At 39.9% G+C, this 21266-nt stretch overlaps 1 protein-coding gene across 2 annotated transcripts in view; it reads right to left on the bottom strand.

The window, feature by feature from the left end:
- Positions 1–21266, bottom strand: part of sh3pxd2b (SH3 and PX domains 2B) — a 329121-nt gene that overhangs the window by 116309 nt on the left and 191546 nt on the right. For both annotated transcript variants that reach the window (XM_060837107.1, XM_060837108.1), the window contains exon 5: positions 16855–16946. In XM_060837107.1, coding sequence (XP_060693090.1) covers positions 16855–16946 — 92 coding nt within the window. The remainder of the gene's footprint in view (positions 1–16854; positions 16947–21266) is intronic.

Below are 21266 nucleotides of genomic sequence, written 5' to 3'. Positions count from 1 at the left end.
ATACACCAGCTCCTCAGCCATGCATTCATCTGCTCTGTCCTCCCATTCCTCACTAGCTCATTGCACTGAGAGTAATCCAGATATTACTACACTTGAGGACCTCCTTTTTAAATTTCTGCCGAAAACAGCATACCTGTTTGAAATGGGTATATCCACAAAAGACTCCTGCCCTAGCTGCCTACCTCTCTTACCCTTCTTGGAGTTAACCCATCTATGTGACTGTATCTGAGACATTTCCCCCCTTCCTTTAACTGCCATCCATCACATACTGTTGCTTTGCAAATTCCTCATCAGTTCTATCTGTCTCTCCAACCGATCTACTCGATCTGATCAGATTCGCGTCCAACAGTATTTATGGCAGATATAATCCACAGTAATCCTTAAACTCTCTTTAAACTCCCACATCTGACAAGAAGTACATATCACTGCAAAGGCCATTTTTGCTCCTTCACAATCTACAGATCCAGAAAATAACACCGTCTTTTTCCTCTACAAAACACTGCACCAGGTTAAATTAATAGCTATGGCTTATATTTTAAGTTTAATCAAGAGACTTATCTCCAAAAACATATAATCAAGAAAGAACCCACTGTACTCACTAATACAGCCTTTCTCTTGGACAGACTTAAAACAACAATTAACTTAACGGATTCTGTGTTGTGAACTTCGCCCAAACCGGTTCCTCCAAGATTAGTTGCGAAATTCACTGTTTGTTAATTTTCCCAGATGCACTCCAATGTCCAGCAGCACATGAATTCAAAAACAGCAAAGGCAGTAATTGTGCAGGTTTTCTCTCTCTCTCTCTCCCGCACTGACCTCATCATGTGCTTCCTTTATCTGTTCTTCTCCCTTTTAAAACTGCTGTTGTTTTAACATTTTTTCCAAAGTTTCAAAACAACATATAAAACATTAATTGCTGCTCCTGGAATTTGAGGAAGTCACCTCCAGCACCTAAAATACCTCAAAAAAAGGAGCAACTCTTACATCGAGAAATTCTATCCTCCATTTTAGATTACCCAGAATCCTGTTAACCTGGGACTCAATTAATGACCACTTGAGATCCAATTCCCACCCAACATCAATTCCACTTGATGACAGGAGTTCAGCAGCAAAGGGAAAGCCCAAGTCTTGACCCTGTTTGGGTTTCGGGTGGGCGGTTTGGCTGGGGTGGGCCTCTATCAACAGCCTTCTTTCAACATTGCACCCAGACTCACCATGAAATCTGTTCTCTTTTGCATAAGCTCCCCATTCCCCCAACTCACCACCAATACACCCATTTCCCCAGCTCCCTATCACTCAAATGATCAAAGATATCGTTGAATGCTATCAATCAACACTGCTCAGTTTGAGTTCTGGCAGAGCCAAATCAGCTTTTGGCCTCATTTCAGCTATGGCCCAAACATTCAACTGAATTTCAGAGGCATGTCAAGAGTGACTGTCCTTGACTTTCACACAGCATTTGATAAAGTGAGGCTTTGATACAGTGAGAATTAATAGATCTACACTGGAAAGGTACAGAACTGTGATATCAGGGTGTTGTAGTGCAGTGGTAGATCCCTTTCTCTGTGCCAGACAAATAGTGACCTGATGGAGTAAATGCGTTTCAGATTCCTTTTTAGCTTATCATCCCATTGATTTCAAACAGATAAAGAATGAAATAGATTATACAATGGATGAGCGATCTACTTCACTATGTCATCACCCGACCATGAAGTTGAATGTTAAAATTTGAGAAGTTTTGCCTATTTGGATTGACCTCCTGTTGAGTCATTGACAGTCCTTAAAGGTGACTTTACTCTCTTCTGTTTTGCAAAAGATTAGCACTGTCAGAAGACATACAATTATGTCGTTCATTTTTAAGACAGCAACTTAGCTACAAGTATTGCTTGGCTCTGCATGCCACTGACAGTAAAATCTGATGGGGATCAACTAAAATCCATGTTTATTTCTTCTAATTCGAGTACCAGGTTTTACAATGTCAGAAATTGTGCCTCTCTATCTTTTGCAATCCCCTACCCATTCTGCTTTTTAAGCTGCCTGCATAGTTCCTCCTTTGTTTCTTCAGGTTCTGCTACTCAATTTTATCAGACACGACCAGATGTTCTAGTTTCTATCTCCAAAAAGCCAGCCCTATAAATTGTAGCTGTGTTTTGGTGACCATCTGCAAAGTTCTTCTTGTGTGCCTGCTTTCCTTAAAACCTCATCAGTTGTGTTGTCCAATTAATGCCATTAACATATTTCAGAATTCACTTCTCCATTGCCTTTAATTATCTTCCACTGTCTTTCTTATGTTCCAATGTTGGCATTGATATAGTAATAGGAGAAAGTTAGGACTGCAGATGCTGGAGATCAGAGCTGAAAATGTGTTGCTGGAAAAGCGCAGCAGGTCAGGCAGCATCCAAGGAGCAGGAGAATCGACGTTTCGAGCATGAAGGGCTCATGCCCGAAACTCGACTCTCCTGCTCCATCAATATAGTAATGTTGACCAGCTATAGCATTTTAGTCATTCTGCTTTTTAGTAGTTCTGCTCTCCAGAGAGAGGTTTTATTACTTTCACCTCTTGAATAAGAAATCATGATCTCAATAAAAACCCTAATGACAGTTATTAACAGTCTAAAGCTACATAAATTGGAAAACATGAAAAGCAATTGAACATTGAATACGACATAATAGTACAGGCCCTTTGGCTCTCAATGTTGTGCTGGCCTTTCATCCTACTATAAGATCTAAAACAACCTACATACCCTTCATCGTACTATCCTCCACATGCCTATCCAAAGCTGCTTATATGTCCCGAATGTATATGACTTCACCACCACCACTGGCAGTGTATTCCATACACCCACTCTCTATGTAAAGAACCTACCTCTGACATATCTCCTAAACCTTCCTCCAATCACCTTAAAATTATACACCCTTGTGATAGCCTTTTCTGCCCTGGGGAAAATATCTCTGGCTATTCACTCTATCTATGCCTCTCATCATCTTGTACACCTGTACCAAGACACGTCTCATCCTTCTTCACTCCAATGAGAAAAGCCCTTGCTCCCTCACCTTTCATTGTAAGACATGCCCTCTTTTCCAGGCAGTGCCCTGGTAAATGTCCTCTGCATCCTTTCTAAAGCTTCCATATTTTTCCTAAAATGAGATGACCAGAACTGAACACAATATTCCAAGTGCGGCCTAACCAGGATTCTATCGAGCTGCAGCATAACCTCTCAGCTTTTAAACTCAATCCTCCTGCAAATGAAAGTGAACACACCATATGCCTTCTTAACAATCCTATCAACTTGGGTGGCAACTTTGAGGGATCTTTGATATAGATCCCAAGAGCCCTCTGTTCCTTCATAGTGCCATAGTCCTGCCTTCAATTCTGCATTCAAATTCGACCTTCTAAAGTGAATCACTTCACACTTTTCCAGGTTGAATCCATCTACCATTTATCAGCTCAGTTCTGCATTCTGTCAATGTCCTGTTGCAACCTACAACAGCCCTCTACACTATCCACCACTCCACCAACCTTCATGTCAGTGGCAAATTCACTCACCCACCCTTCTACTTCCTCATCCAAGTCATTTATAAATATCACAAAGAGCAGAGGTCCCAGAACTTTTCCCAGAGGAACACCACTGGTCACCAAGCTCCAGGCTGAATAATTTCCATTTACAATGACCCTCTGTCTTCTACGGTCAGCCAATTCTGTATCCAGATAGCCAAATATCCCTGTATCCCATGCCTCCTTACTTTCTGAATGAGCCTAACATGGGGAACCTTAACAAACACCTTGCTAAAATCCATGTCACCACATCCACTGCTCTACTTTCATCAATATATTTTGTCACATCCTCAAATAATTCAATAAAGTTTGTAAGGCATGAATTGCCCCCCAAAAAACCATGCTGACTGTCTTTAATCAAATCATGGTTTTCTAACTAATCACAAATTCTGTCTCTCAGATTCCTCTCCAATACTTCACTCACCACAGATGTAAGACTAATCTGTAATTCCCAAGGTTATCTTTATTGAAGACAAGGGAATCACATCTGCCAGCCTTCAATCATCTGGCACTACTCCAGTGGACAGAGAGGATGCAAAGATCATTGCCAAAGGTACAGCAATCTCAAAGTAATTGAGATAAATTAAATGCACAGCTTTAAAGGAGAATTTCAGCAGTGTATTCAGGTGCTAAAAAACATACACAAGTTGACAAAGATGGAGTTTTGGACTGAAACATCAGTTTAGGCTATATTTAGTAACTGACAAAGGAGTAGAAATGTATTCTAGGAAGCATCACCCCTAATGTAGGGTTTGATTGGCAAATACAATGTCAGCTTGTGCTTGTAAGGATGCTGCATGTCATTTTGGTGATTAACACTCACCTTATTGCCTTTTCCCCAATAGCAAACAGATATTTGGGACTACACAAACTCTTAGTGAAGCTTTCAAGCAAGACTTAAAGCGTTAGTCACGGAACTGGAACTGTGAAGGAAACCTCAAACACATTGAGGTACATTGTCAAGACATCAGCAATTCAAACATTTATTCTACAACCTCGTGGAATACTTCAACTGAAAATGAGAAACTGCAGTACTACGTTAACTTGTTAGCCCCTGACAGAAATCAAAAAGAAAAGGGGCTAACAAGTTAACGTAGTCCTGCAGTTTCTCATTTTCAGTTGAAGTATTCCACGAGGTTGTAGAATAAATGTTTAGCATCATTAGCATTGTGCTAGGGTTCCCACTAGGTTTGAATAGAAAATGTGAGATAGACATTAGTCCAGACAGAGCAGCATCAGTTGCTACAAGTGAGAGGGAGAGAAACATAGGTATAAGACATTCCTCCTCCTCTGGATTTCTTTTAACAGAATCTCTAATGCTGTGTCAAAGCATTTGTGTACTTTCTTTTTTTATACTTTTTAAAAGAGTTGAGAATGAATATAATAACATCAGTACAAATTTATTTAAAGGAATTTTCAGCGTATAGATTGAAAGAGAGAACAAAGTGTGAATGAAAATATACACTTTTTTTAAGAGGAAGGAAAAAATTTGTGATGTTTAGTTGCAGATTAAAGATGCAGCTAATGTCAGTAGGGGATGGGATTGGAGAATTTCTGAATGCAAACAAAATAGAATGGTCTTTGTTGTGAAAGAAGACAACATTTACTGCTACTCAACTTCCTGAATTATTTCCAGATAGCATTCAATTATACATTTGTATTTTGTTCATTATCTAATATGTAACTGATAAAAATGTCAGTCAGAACCCAAATCCACAAAAAATAATAAATAACTGAGAATAACTAATAGGGGAGTGAATAAACAGTGAAATGTGAAGAAAATAACTTGTAAAGAAAAACAGCTTGAACTCAAAAAAGGACTGAAGTGGTAGCTGTTGCTTTTGCCCATTTTAAAGAATATTTTGTCAATCTAGTTCAATTGATGCATGATTTCTGCCATTGGTGCACATAATTTAAAAAAAGGTAACAACCATTTTATAGATAAGTTATTAGCATATTAAGATTTAAATATATAAGTGCATTGTTCTGTTCTTCATTTCTGCTGTCAAATGTTTCCAATAATGCAGGCAGGGGTATGTCTTGATGTACGGGGGAGAAAAAAAATCTTTTATAACAAAATAAATGGGAACATGTGTTCTTCTTCACAATTTGCAACTTGTTAACAAAACCAGCTTTGGAACACGCGATACGAGAATGTGATTTAAATTAATACAAATACTATGGATAGAATTTTAATAGGGATCTGAGCAGCATGGGCTATGGCAAGATTCCTGGCAGAATAGAATGGGAAGTCTGCCAAGGCCCATACTGACATCAGCAACATTTTGCTCCATCTTTTATGCTTTTGCCGAGCGGTAAGACACGTTTCTCACTTGGCAGTGGTGATTTGTCAATTAAGGAGATTATAGCTGGTTAAATATCTCATTAACAGCCCAATTCACTTCATTAATTTGCAGCTCCCCACCTGACCAAACATCTCCACAACTTGGAGCAGTCTGGGAGGGATGTCCAGTATAATCCCATCAGAAGGTGCTCCACCATCCTGGGTGCTGTGCTTTGCACTATTGAAATAGGCATGATTTAATAGATGCTGAGGAGCTGGGAGAATGGGTGGGGAAGGACATTGAGCAGTGGGAAGCTCTCCTTGTAGATGACAGAACTCAGTTCCACTGGGTGCTACAAGGCATGCAGGACCTGATTGACAATTGCCCCCAGTAGTTTCCAAGTGGGTGCAAAGATGATCAACTGTTAATATCATAATGTCAGCATTTGGTTTGCACTGTTGGGTGACCTGCAGCCTCCATTTGTTTCCTTTGTATTCTCTTTTGTCACCTGTAATGAAAAACACTTTTTTGACTGCTTACCCGCATGTTCTACAAATAAACAATGACAAGATGCAGTGCACCAAAGGGCACTGAGGAAAGAATAGCAGTGACCTAAGAGAGGGTATTTAGATAAATGCAGCTATGGACAGGTAAAGTATGTGCTGCGGAGGTTAAACAATGGGCAGAGTGTGCCATTTTGTATATGTGAGGGAGAATCAGCCTTTGAGTCATGGGCAGCATGGCTTTGTGGCTAATGTGCCATTATACTTCTGGAGAGGGGTAATGTGAAATGTTAATGCTTGCCTGGGTGCACTGTGGCCTTTCAAAGACGGTGCAGCCACAAGGAATATTGGTCTTTCAGTGGATATCTGCTGTATAGTGATTTGTTCTGGAGAAACCTCAGTTGGAGTTGGAACTAGACATAGACACCATAAGGTGAAAGTGAGCTGTGAGAAGATTTGTAGCTCAGGTTGGGGTTCTGGATGTAAGTTTGCTTGCTGAGCCAGAAGGTTTGTTTTCAGATGTTTCGTCACATACTAGGTAACGTCATCAGTGAGCCTCCGGTGAAGCACCGGTGTTAAGGCCCACTTTTATTTATGTATTTAGGTCCTAACTTTCCAGATCAGCAAGGAAATTTACATCCGGAATCATAAGGTGAGTTAACGAGGCATGCCTAAGAAGATATTGTGCAGAAATCTTATTCAGCTTTGGTGAAAATCTCCAAAAGAATCAATGCAACTCGCACTTAGCAAAAAAAGTGTTCAGCCAAATATTACAGTACTGCTCATTCCAAGACAGAAACTATGTTAAAATTTCTGTCCACAAGGAGTGAGAAAAACATTGGATCTGTGAGGGTATGTGTTATAAGAACTCTGTAAACAGCTAAGCCAATCTCCATGCTGTCAGTTGTGTACTTGGCATTAATCTGAGTGAAGCTGTAGTAAAATCTTGTTGGAGAAATTCAGCTTAGATGGCAGCATCTTTAGAGCATCTGTGTTTCCTCTGCGCAAATGCTGCCAGACTTGCTAAAATTTTCAAACAATTTCTATTTTTGTTTCAGATTCAGGCATCTGCAATTCTTTGTTTTATTATATTATTGAGATAAAACCTTGCCCATTATCTCCATATTCATCCCAACCCAATCACAAATACCTCTCTGTTCACCTCCAAGTGTTTATTGTATTAAAAAAAGGCTTCAAAATGTTCAAACTTGCTCAATAGCTGTAACCTTAATGCACCTTAGTAGGTCAAATCATTAAAACTATCAATTTGCCTGTAAGCATTTAAAATTGCAATGTCATTTTAGTGGTAATGATTTCAAAAGTAGTGAATGAGTATGGAACACTTGACAGACCATACCTGAAATATTGTGAACAGTTCAGGTCATCATTTAACAAAAACTGAGATTCACGGCCAGAAGATCCAGGTTCAAGTCACATATTCTCTAAAGGTGCAACCTAATATGTCTGAACAGATTGACTAAAATATCTAGAATAAAAACAGGCATAGAGGCATTGGAGAAAATGTAAAAATGATTTACAAGGATGGTAGCAGTACCATATGATTATAACCATTGGACAAAATTGAATAGGGCTTTAGTAAAATGAAGACTTTGAGGCAAATAGATAGTTTTCAAATTATAATTAGGTCAAATTGGGTAATTATGGAGCCAACTGGCTTGAGAAATCCAAAGTCAGGACAAAATCTGGGCCCTAAGTCCAGAATTGTGTCTGTTTGTCTACATAAGGAAATCTATGGGCTTTTAGTCGCAACTTAATTACCTAATCATTTTACAAGCATTTGACTTAGTTCACATTGTTGGTTTTTCATGTTTTTTTAAAAATCTAAATAGGAAATTTTATGGGCTATTCAACTGCATTCAAGGATTTGGGAGTTCTGTCCATAAAATAGATCATGAATGAGGACAGTGAGGTGGTAGGGGCAAGGGTTAGGGAAATTAGGTTAGAGGTTGAAAACAAGGGTGAGGAAATGAGAGGGATGAGAGCAAGGGTGTAGAAGAAGTGGAATGAGAAAGTAGGGAAATAAAGGGGAGTGATGAAAGGAGAGTGAGAGGTGAGAATGGTGTAGGTGAGGGTGATGTGTTAGTATGAGGGGTGGAGTGGTAAAATTCAAAAGGTCACCAGAGTGTGTAGCTATACGCTAATGAGTCACTGATGACATCAGGAACACCAAGTCAAGATTTTGACAGACCTTTCCAACAATCCACTTTGGCCTCAGACTGCCTCCACTCCTACCTCAGGCCTCCTGCCAACATCCAGACCTCTTGGGGACTGGACCCCTCAGAGGGTCCTGCCTGCCTGCAGTCAAGTTAGAGATGAAATCACAACAGCAGGAATAGTTCCATTTCCCAATTTCCCCTTCTGATGCAACACATGACTTCAAATAAATCACTTTCTATAATTGAACGTTATACATATAAAAACACAAGAATGAGAAAAAGATTATTCCAGACCAGCCCCAGTGTAGGATTTTAACAGTCTGTATGTAGGAATGTTGTTGCCATTCCATCCTTAAAATGAATGCTTTCAGAAAGACCGTATAAATGATTTCACATCTGGATGAGAGCATCTTTAGATAATCCCAAGCTGATTCAAACAGGATAGACATGATTTAAATGTAGTTAAGAAACTATGTGTGGGTGAAGGTAACCTTCCTGTGACCTCATGCAAAAAGTGAACGATGCTGATGTTTTAAATGAATATTCCAGAACAGTGTTTCAAATGAGATTAAATGTCACCTATCACATTGATTAATGAGTTCAATAAACAAGCAGGTTTCTTTAGTTATCTTTATTTCCAAAATATAAAATTATCTACTGAACAACTTATTGGCTCAGAGTTGCTATGGTTGGGTATCTCACAGCATGCTCTGTCTGGTACAATTTATTTTTTTACCCTTCAATTCGTAAATATTTTGAACTAAAAGTTATTGGAAGAACAAGCTGAAAGTAATGTGGCTTGTGCTATAGGCCGTGTGGGATGTTGGAAAATGGTGGGGCAAATAGCTTTGGTAATAACAGAGATTTAAGGATTGAGAAGAAAAGTGAATGGCAGAAGAGAGAATCTATCTAGATTCTCTCCCTATGATCTTGCAAGGTCAGCTCCAGACTGTAATTGTTTATTCCTTTAACTTACAGATTGTATGATCCTTTGCCATAGATAGGAGACTTTTATTATTGCACTTTCAAAATTTTGTTTTACCTGCAGAAGTCCATGACCTGAACACACTGCGGAAGAGAAGGATTTGGTGTACAGTCAAATTGGTAAAGGAAGAGAACAAAATTTTGGATTAATGGGAGGGACAAAGAGAAAAATCAGTGCTTCTCTTAAATCTATATTTTACAATCACTAAGGTGAACATTAGAATTGAAACAGTAGTGTAAATTCTCTTTTGGAACCAGAAAATACTCAGCAGAAACCAAATTCTCAAAAAGATTTTTGCATTGATAAGCTGTAATCCTAACTTTCTACAGGGAGTTTAATTGGCATTGAATGTCAAGTGCAGTATCTTCATGAAACTTACTTGGATATAAGTGTTTGTCAAAGGCATGCTTGTGTTCCCTAGGGGAAGCCCAGCTTGGACCATCCATATGCCCATGCCTCAAGAAAGGACTGTAATGTTTGACATTTTAACTTTATTTCTTTATTTTTCTATATTTGTAATTCAGATTTTGTATCTAGGTACTCATGCGTACCTAAGATACTCCCATGTGTGGCTACATTGTACACTTTTAACTGTACTCTTGTACAGAGTATTGAGTAAAACATGACAAAAAAACCTAAATCTGAATCTAAATCTAACTATGGAGCAGTAAAAATGTGACCATTTCCTGTATCGTAGAAGGGCTCCTCTTGAATATGCCAGCTCAGCATTCAGTTAAATGAAGATGAGTATTTGAGGAAGAGGATTTCAAATCTGAGACAACGTTAATTGTTTACTGGGCAGCAGTGGTCCCCCTTTCCTATACACTGCAGAGATTTGGACAAACCAATGTAAAAAATTCAAATAAATAGAAATAAGCAGTGGTTCCTAAATAGCATTCTACAAAATCCAGTGGCAAAAAAAGAAGCCCAGCAATGTCTTCTTTTCCCAATGCTTTAATTACTGAAAATCCACTTGGCGGAAAGGCGACATTTCACTTGAATGTCTGACATTTAAAAAATGATTATACTACTTAGAGCTTGGTCAAGACAGGATATTTTCAGGAAAACAGTGGAAAAGCTTTCAGGATGTCCTCAAAACGTCCTTGACCAGATTCAACATCACTGTGATAAAAGCAAGTCTCTGACCCCTGACCAACCAACATTCATTCAAAAGATACCAAAACATCAAGAGATTTGGTCAGGAACGAGCCAAAAAATTGTCGAAGTGTCAGAGAGAGTGCGCAACTCTCCAAGCACCACCTGCCCTACATATGGCAGAGTTTGCAGATTTTGAAATGAAATGGTCTCGGAACACATCCAACTGGAGTGGAAGTAAGACATTTTCAATCCTGAAGAACAATCTGAGAAAAGGAACTTAGCCAGCACTTTGTGATGCTTCACAATTCACAGGGCACCAACACCTCGATAGTAGGCATTTTGAGACTTTTCATACAACAAAGCTTCAGATCATGAAACATGCAATCATTTCAGCCTCACAGTTTGGGCCATAAATTGTGGTGTTCATAAATACTGATGTTAATCATCACCCAAAACATCTTTGAGGGATTGTCAAAGCACCTTGCAATTATTAACCTGTGATTTAAATGAATTAAACAGATAATGTTCACCAACAAATATTTGCAGTAAATCGGCTTTGACCATTATATTTTGAAAACTTTACAATTTGGACCTATGTTTTGTTGAAGATTTTGTGATATAGATGTCCCAAGGGTCAATAGAATAGCATACCCTGTAAGTGAGATTCACAGGGAGGCCTGGAACCACTGAGAAGGGAGAGAAGGAAAGTCGTCTTCCTTTGGTTAACAAGAGGAATCGACCATGCCATGTAGCAGGGACAAACTCTCTGTTTAGCATCATCTTCCTCTGCCTGTCTTTTTCATTTCTCATACCTCAGGTTTTTCCCTTAATCAACTACCTTCTTTGAGGGTCTTACCATACTCTATGCCCAGACCTGTCTGGATGGCTCAATTATGGAGCACACAGCAGACCACCATAATGGCAGAGACCTTTGAAGGTGGATGTTGTAAGACTGAACTTGACTGTTTGAAGTACAGATCCAGGGCCCTCAGAGTTTGTGATGCCCCATCAGTTGTGAGTCTGATGTGCTGTCCAGCCTTGGAGAAGAAGGCACTTGCCACCTTGGTAATGTGCCAGTGCACAGCCACCTGCGAGATATTACAGAAGTTCCCACTGAACAGGACACAGATGGCTGTCAGTAGTAGCTGAGAGAGCAGCTGTCTCCTTTGACACTGGTTCTAAGATTTTTTCCAGGTCTCTTCAGATCTTGCCTGTTCATCCAGTGCTCAAGGCTTTGTATCTGTTTCCCATTTCTCTCTCTCCTCTGGCATTCTGATGCCCTGTGCTCTTCCCTCCTTATGAAGACCGCTGCTCCTCATCTCCAATGACCTTGATTTGAAGGTGCAAACCCATTTAATTATGATAAATATGTGTCTTACCTTTCAAAACATTTCTTTCCTCCATGACAGCTTGCCACGATGGTGCTTGTCTGCCTTCAGCTGGTGTGAGGCAGGCAATTCCTAAATGTTAGCTGTCCCCAGTGAAATGCAGTTTGGAAGTATGGATGAATTTGGAGGCTGGTGCTTTCCCAGCGCCCTCACATATGATACAAAAACAGAGGTAAGAACTGGATATAGAGTCATAGAGATGTATAGCAAGAAAACAGACCCTTCAGTCCACTTGTCCATGCCGACCAGATATCCCAACCCAACCTAGTCCCACCTGCCACATCTGACCCATATCTCTCCAAACCTTTCTTATTCAAATACCATCCAGATGCCTTTTAAATGTTGCAATTGTACTCGCCTCCACCATTTCACACACCACCGTCTGCGTGGAAAAGTTGCCCCTTAGGTCTTTTTTATATCTTTCCCCTCTCACCCTAAATCTATGACCTCTCTTCCCCCACTCCAGTGAAGAGATTTTGTCTATTTATCCTATCCATGCCCCTCATGATTTTTAAACCCCTATAAGGTCACCCCTCAGCCTCCGACGCACCAGGGAAAACAGCCCCAGCCTAATCAACCTCTCCCTATAGCTCAAATCCTCCAACCCTGGCAACATTCTTGTAAATATTTTCTAAACCCTTTCAAGTTTCACAACATCTGTCTGATAGGAAGGAGACCAGGATTATATGCAATGTTCCAAAGTGGCCTAACCAATGTCCTGTACAGCCGCAACCATGACCTCCCAATTCCTGTACTCAATACTTTGATAAACAAAGGAAAGCTTACCAAACACCTTCTTCACTATCCCATCTACCTGTGATTCCAAGGTCTCTTTGTTCAGCAACATTCCCTAGGACCTTACCGTTAAGCGTATAAGTCCTGCTAAGATTTGCTTTCCCAAAATGCAGCACCTCGCATTTATCTCAATTAAACTCCATCTGCCACTTCTCAGCTCATTGGCTCATCTCATCAAGATCCTGTTGTAATCTGAGATAACCTTCTTCACTGTCCACTACACCTCCAATTTTGGTGTCATCTGCAAACTTACGGACTACACTTCTTATGCTCACATCCAAGTCATTTATATAAATGATGAAAAGTAGCGGAACCAGCACTGATCCTTGTGGCACGCCACTGGTCACAGGCCTCCAATCTGAAAAAACAACCCTCCACAACCACCCTCTGTCTTCTACCTTTGAGTCAGTTCTGTGTCCAAATGGCTAGTTCTCCCTGTATACTGAGAGATCCAACCTTGCTAACCAGTCTCCCATGGGGAACCTTGTCGCATGCCTTACTGAAGAACATATAGATCACATCTACTGCTCTGCCCTCATCAATCCTCTTTCTTACTTCTTAAAAAAACTCAGTCAAGTTTGTGAGACATGATCTCCCACGCACAAAGCCATGTTGACCATCCTTAATCAGTCCTTGCCTTTCTTGCACACTCTGTCCCTCAGGAGTAAAAAGTGAGGTCTGCAGATGCTGGAGATCAGAGCTGAAAATGTGTTGCTGGTTAAAGCACAGCAGGTTAGGCAGCATCCAAGGTACAGGAAATTCGACGTTTCGGGCCATTCCTGATGAAGGCCTCTGGCCCGAAACGTCGAATTTCCTGTTCCTTGGATGCTGCCTAATCTGCTGTGCTTTAACCAGCAACACATTTTCAGCTCTGTCCCTCAGGATACCTTCCAACAACTTGCCCACCAACATTAGGCTCACTGGTCTATAGTTCCCTGGCTTGTCCTTACCATCTTTCTTAAACAGGGTCACCACGTTAGCCAACCTCCAATCTTCCGGCACCTCACCTGTGACTATCGATGATACAAATATCTCAGTAAGTGGCCTAACAATCACTTCACTAGCTTCCCACAGAGTTCTCGGGTACACCTGATCAAGTCCTGGGGATTTATCCACTTTTATGCATTTCAAGTCATCCAGCACTTCCTCCTCTGTAATATGGACATTTTTCAAGATGTCACCATCTATTTTCCTACATTCTATATCTTCCATGTCCTTTCCCACAGTATTTACTGATGGAAAATACTTGCTCAGTATGCCCCCCATCTCCAGCGGCTCCACACAAAGGCTGCCTTGCTGATCTTTGAGGGGCCCTATTCTCTTCCTAGGTACCCTTTTGTCCTTAATGTATTTGTAAAAACCCTTTGGATTCTCCTTAACTCTATTTGCCAAAGCTATCTCATGACCCCTTTTTTCCCTCCTGATTTCTGTCTTAAGTATACTCCTATTGCCTTCATACTCTTTTAAGAATTCACTCGATCTATCCTGTCTATACCAGACATATGCTTCCTTCTTTTTCTTAACAAAACCCTCAATTTCTTTAGTCATTCAGCATTCCCTATACCGACCAGCCTTTCCTTTCACCAGAGACAAGAATACACTGTCTCTGGATTCTCGTTATCTCATTTCTGAAGGCTTCCCATTTTCCAGCTGTGTCTTTACCTGTGAACTTCTGTCCCCCATCAGCTTTTGCTCACTGAGCTGGAAGGTTCGTTTTCAGATGTTCCATCACCATACTAGGTAACATTGTCAATGAGCCTCTGGATGAAGCACTGGTGGTGTAGCCCACTTTCTATTTATATTTTGGGTGTTGGTGATGCCATTTCCCATGGTGGCATCATTTCCTACGGTGATATCATTTCCAGTCCTTTGTCTGAGCGGATGGTAAATGGGATCCAATTCAATATGTTTATATGTTTGTTGATAGAGTTCTGGTTGGAATGTCATGCTTCTCAGAATTCTTGTGCATGTCTCTACCTGGTTTTTCCGAGATAGATGTGTTGTCCCAGTTACAATGGTGTCCTTCCTCATCCATATGTAAGGATACTAGTGAGAGTGGGTCATGTCTTTTTATGACTCGTTGATGTTTATGTATCCTGGTGGCTAGTTTTCTGTCTGTTTGTTTGTTTCAGTTCTTGCAAAGTATTTTGTAAATAAAATTAGTTTTGCTTGTTGTCTGTATAGAGTCTTTCAAATTCATTAGCTGCTGTTTTAGTGTGTTGGGGGGTTTGTGGGCTACCATGATGTCAAGGTGTCCGAGTAGTCTGGCAGTCATTTCCGAGATGTCTTTGATGTAGGGGAGAGTAGCTGGACGCGTTTTTGACCAACATCCAGAACCTCAACCTGAGCTACAAATCTTCTCAAAACTCGCTAAGAGTTAAGAATGCCTGGTGCATGACATTGCTGTCATTGTTTCTCACATTTGCTATTAAATAGGGTCACTTAAAGCAGGAAATTTACACCAAAATCAACTAGTCGCTAAATGGTACACAATTATTTTGTGGCAGTGATGTGCAATACACAGCCATGCCTACTGCCACAAAATTAAGTGAAGAAGCAATGCTCTGAATGCTAGTACATCCAAATAAACTTGTTGGACTATAACCTGGTGTTGTGAGACTTTTAACTTTGTCCACCCCAGTCCAACACTGGCACAGAGGCAGAGTAGAAGTGGCCAGGAGCCCTGTGGAGAGTCAAGATAGGTTGCGCCAGATGAATGGTGACATTTTTGACTCTGTAGCCCTTGTCCCTCATACCTATTTTCCATGCCACCTCAAATCTGCCATGAATTCCTACAACCCGGGAATCACCATGCCAACTCATGGTTCTTCAAAATAAATATTGTCGAAAGATTTCACAGCAAAAAAAACCTGATATAACAACTTAAAGTCAACAGTTCTCTCCAGCTATCAAACTGAGTCCTATTTGGAGCAATTCACCTGGGTTCTAGAAAACAGACATGATGTGTTTGGAGTCTATTATTGATATTTTAACTGTCTGTCTGATTGATTGACACTTTGGTAGGATTGTAGGAACAGTAGATTTTCAGAGATTTTGTTTATAGTGGGTGATTTATTTTTCTCTGTTCCACACATGCTGTTGTTACAATATGGCTTATTAGTTCTGTACCTATTGTAAAGCGGATTGATATACATGAATATCCATAAGACATTAAGGGGGTTATACGACGCCATGAGTGAGTAGCAGGTCATAACTGGCACTGAATTGGAACAGATAAGGTATGGAATGAGCATGGGCAAGGCCACTTGATGTTATCTTCCAAGTGTTTCCAGAATCCACGGGTTAACAGATACTCAAATTACACTCCACAAAAATTGCACAGCTACAAGATACCTACCCCAACAATGGTGCCCGTCAGGCCAGTAGTTCAGGAGTGAGTTTGCTACTGCACATGCTAATTCCATGCCAGCGAAAAGTGAAGGCGCTTCAAACAGGCAGTCAGTCATTGAACTTACCTGCCATTTTTAAATGGCCCCAGAGTTGTCACAACATTGCTAAGACCCAGCCTAAATCTCCACAGTCAACAGGGTAAGGTAGAAACAGTTGTAATAAATTAGGAAGTAGATGTGCTGTAAAGAATAACTGTAGAACTTTGAACTTTTTTTTTGCCAATTCCCTTCTTGAAAAATTGTAAAACTCCTGCTGGGTTTTATTGTGCTGGGTAATCCAAAGTACATCTTCACGTGAGCTTACAATTTGATCATGTTTATCTAGAGGTTATTTAACCCTGGATGTCAGAGCTGAACCAATAAGTTTCACCTGGTGCTCTTAAATGTCCAGTTACAGCAGGAATCTATTATACGTGATCAGGAGGCAAAAAGCTTTGGCTAATTTTCTTCATCTAAGTGAAACTTACATTTATTTTAAAATTACAATTGCAAATGATCAAAGCAGAGCAGAACATGTGAAAGCAGTTTTTTGGCAAATAAATACACTACATGTCAATAGATCTTAATCTGTTCTCTAAGACAAACATTGTATTGTTTTCCAAAATCAGAACCTAATCTTGGTTCTCAAGTCAGATGTAATTTAGTACAAATACTCACTCTTTAGGTGGGTTTAAGTCCTCTGGTCTTGTTTCAAAGAATTGGAGAACTTCGTCACACTGTGAGATATGAGCTGGTAGTCGGATGAGAGCCTGCACATAATTAGCACACAATGAGATGATAACATTTGGATTATTTGTTTAAAAGAAACCCTGTTCTTTCCAAATGGAGGACCTGAGCCTAATCTATTAAAATAGAGGTTTATCTTATGTATATAAAATTAAGTATCCCTTTTCTCTCCCCTTCATCACAAAACAAAATCATTCAAGAAATAGATTTTCAGTTTCATTTCTGGTTTCCCATCGTGAAAATAATGACCTGCCATAAATTTCTAATCAATATATACCAACATGTATAGCAATACAATTTAAGAATGACGTATAAATGCACATTGTTTCAATCACTACAGAACAATTATTTTCTCAACTAATATTAAATACATGCATCATACCACATTCATGTAAGTACAAAAGAAGTATTTAAAAGATAACCAAAAATCACCAACACTGATATTGGTGGTAGCACGAATGAGAACTTTTTCACTCAGATGGTGACAAATGGTGGAATTTGAACTCAATTCAAATCTGGGGCGGCACGCTGGCTAAGTGGTTAGCACTGCTGCCTAACAGCACCAGGGTGACTGTGTGGAATTTGCACATTCTCCCAGTCTCTGCATGGATTTCCTCTGGGTGCTCTGGTTTCCTCCCACAGTCCAAAGATGTGCAGGTCAGGTGAATTGGTCATGCTAAATTGCCCATAGGTTAGGTGCGTTAGTCAGAGGGAAATGGGCCTGGGTGGGTTACTCTTCAGAGGGTCGGTGTGGACTTGATGGGCCGATGGGCCTGTTTCCACACTGTAGGGAATCTAATCCAATGATTACCTTGAAACTGTTGTCAATTGTCCATCTGACTGAGTAATTTCATTGAGTCATACAGCATGGAAACAGACCCTTTGGTCCAACTCGTCCATGCCAAACAAGTTATCCAAACAAACTAGTCCCACTTGCCTCATTTGGCCCATAGCCCTCCAAACCTTTTCTATTCATGTGCCTGTCCTGTAAATGTTGTAACTGTATCTCCCACTGCTTCTACCATTTACTCTGGCAGTTCATTTCCACATACGAACCACCCTCTGTTTTAAAAGGTTGCTTTTAAATCTTTCTTCTACCACCTTAAAAAATGCCGCCCAGTTATGTTTTCTAGGGAAGGAAACTGCTGTCCTTAGCTGGACTACCCTACATGTGACTCCAGTCACACAGCAATGTGATTGATTCTTAAATGCCCTCCAGCCAATTAAGGATGGGCAATAAATGCTGGTCCCACATCCCATGAATGAGTAAAAAAGAAATTTAACTTCAGTCAGGTTTCCTTCAAGTTGAATTCAAAAGCTTGAACTATATATATACATTTTTCGAAACCTTGCTCACCCTAGTTTCTTTTAAAATAATAGTTTCATGACATGATAGAGTAAATGCAGGAAGAATGTATCCAAGGGAAGGGGAGTGTAGCATCAGTGGTCACAATCTAAGGATATGGAGTAAGTGACTTAAGGCTGAGACAAGAAATTTCTTCACCTGCAAATTGGTGAGCTTATGAAATGTGCTAACACAGAAAGCAGCCCTGATCAAAACATTGCATGTTTTCAAGAAGGAGTTGGATATAGCACTTAGGGTAAAGGGATCAATGCATATGGGGGAAACCTGGGAACAAGCTACTGAGTTGGATGATTAGCAATAATCATAATCAATGGCAGAGCAGATTCAAACAGTCAAATGGCCTACTCCTGCTCCTGTTTTCTAGTTTTCTACATCTTTCCTGAACATATTATCATCATATAAACAACCTTCCATTAAAACTCCAGGAGGCATCAGTTATCTGCTCTGACACATACTGTTTTAAACTCATGGTTCCAAAAAGATTGACTTAATTACTTATTAAATCCTTCAGAAAAGAAAAACATTCATTTGCCATTAATTTAAAATTCAGGGAAAAAAAAATACATGCACTGGTATTATCGATAGATTACTAATCCAGAGACTCAGGTAATGTTCTGGGGACTCAGGATGAATCCCACTGTGGCAGATGGTGGAATTTAAATTTAATAAAATTCAGCAATTAAGAGATTCATGATAACCATGAAACCATTAGTGATCATCTGAAACATCCCTGGGTTCACTAATGCGCTTTAAGAAAGAAAATTGCCATCCTTACCAAGTACCGTCCATCTATGACTCCAGACCCACAGAATTATGGTTGACTCTTAATTGCCATCAGAGATTAGGGATGGGCAATAAACGGAATAGCCAGTAATACCTACATCCTATGAATGAATTTTAAAAATCTCACGTATTTCAGCAGCGTGTCTAAAGACAAGTATTTTAAATTTAAATAGTGGCAATTATGCAGGGATGAATACTGAGTTAGCTAAAGAGAATTGGCAAATGAAGGGATTGCACATAGAGATGCGGTTGGAGACATTTAGAGGAATATTTCAAGACACATAGAATAGATGCATTCCATAAGCAAAAAAGTAAATCCAAGGGACAGACCCGTCTTTCATGAACTAGACACAAAAAGATGGTATCAAACTTGGGGAAAAAAACAACCGCACAAAAACAAGTGGCAAGTCAGAAGATTGAATGGATTATAAAAAGAACATTGACTAAAAGATTGAGGACAGGGATGGGGGACGAATTTTGAGTATGAGAGAAAGCTAGCCAGATATATAAAAGCAAAAACAAAAAGTTTCTGTAGATATTTAAAAAGGAAAAGAGTTAAAGTTATTGGTGGTTCTATGGCAAATCAGTCTGTGTAATTAGAAAATAATTTGACTTATGACAGCATGAAATGAGATCCTTCAATCTATCGTGTCCACTCCAGTCAAATATTCCCATTTTCTAGCACTTGGTCTGTAACCAAATGCTATGGTGTAAGCACTCATCTGAGTGTAAGCAATAAGCACTCATCTGAACAGCTCATAAATGTCTTGAGGTCTCTGCCTCTACCACCTTTTTAAACAATAAAATTCCAGATGCCCAGCATTATCTGGATGAAAAAATGTTTTACTCAAATTTCTTCTAAAACTCCTAGCCTTAACACTATGTCCCCTGCTACTGACACCCACTACAGGAAAACATTTCTCTCTATCTACCCTATCAATGACCATCAGAACTTTAGACTCCTTCATCTTACCTTTCCTCAACATTCTCTGCTCTGAGACAAGGCCAGGCTACTTAGTCTCTCTTCATATCTGAACTGCTCCAAATTGGCAACATCCAGGTGAATCTCCTCTGCACCTTTTCCACCTTGATTGGAAAAGGGATCAAAAGTTATGAGGAGAAGGTAGGAGAATGAGGTTGAGAAACATTTCAGCCAGGATCAAATGGTGGAGAACATGCAATAGGCTGAATAGTGTAATTTTGCTCCGATATCTTCTGGTCCAAGGTCTTATGCTCCTTGCTCTTGCATTCAATACGTTGAGTAAAAAAAATTCAGAAGTCACATGACACCAGGTTATAATCCAACAAATGTATTTGAAATCACAAGCTTTCAGAGTGCGCTCCTTTGTCAGGTGAAGAGAAGCACACAGGCACAGAATTTATAGGTAGGGATATCAAAAGATCATAAAAATGGTGTGAGTGGATTGTTAATAGGCTGAATAGCAGGTGAAGGAATGACCTACAATTCATTGCAATTTTTCGCAGTGTCATATTGGAACTGTCAATTGATGAGTTGAGCATTTTATCCCATTCTCATGAGGGCATCTTACAGCATTTTTAAGTGTCTGTCAGGTTCCTCCTCATCTGAGCAGATCATATGTATATGCAGGGCTTGACCATAGGGGATGGCTTCTTTAACATGTTTAGGGTTTAACTAGAGAAGTGCAGCGTCATGAGCTATCATGTTATTCCAGTCATTTGGTTTGTCTCTAGCACCACCTCATTTTTAATTTTTCATAATTATCTCTCTGCCTCAGTTAAGGTCATCCCTTAACTTGCTATTCAGCTGTTGACACTTCAATCACACCATCTGACACTTTTGATCACCTGCACAAACTTATTATTCAGCTTGTCGACACTCCATTCACAAAATTTGTATGCTCTTTTGGTGTCTCTGCCTATAATTTCTGTGGCTGTGTGTTTCTCTTGACTTCAGCTCATGAAAGAGCAGCACACTGAAAGCTCGTGATTTTAAATAAACCTGTTAGATTATAACCTGATATCATGTGATTTCTGACTCTCTCCACTTCAGTTCAACACAGTACCTCCATCTTGAGTAAAAAAAACGCAAGTTTTGCATGCCATTTTATATGTCATATGTCATCTACCTCCCTACTGCCTTCAAGAATCTATGGACCAGCACACCAAGGTCACTCTGATGTTCTGTGCTTCCTGACGTTGCACCATTCAATTG

This window comes from Hemiscyllium ocellatum, chromosome 16 (assembly GCF_020745735.1).
Source record: "Hemiscyllium ocellatum isolate sHemOce1 chromosome 16, sHemOce1.pat.X.cur, whole genome shotgun sequence".
Classification (NCBI taxonomy): domain Eukaryota; kingdom Metazoa; phylum Chordata; class Chondrichthyes; order Orectolobiformes; family Hemiscylliidae; genus Hemiscyllium; species Hemiscyllium ocellatum.
This window is presented reverse-complemented; position numbering and strand designations above follow the sequence as displayed.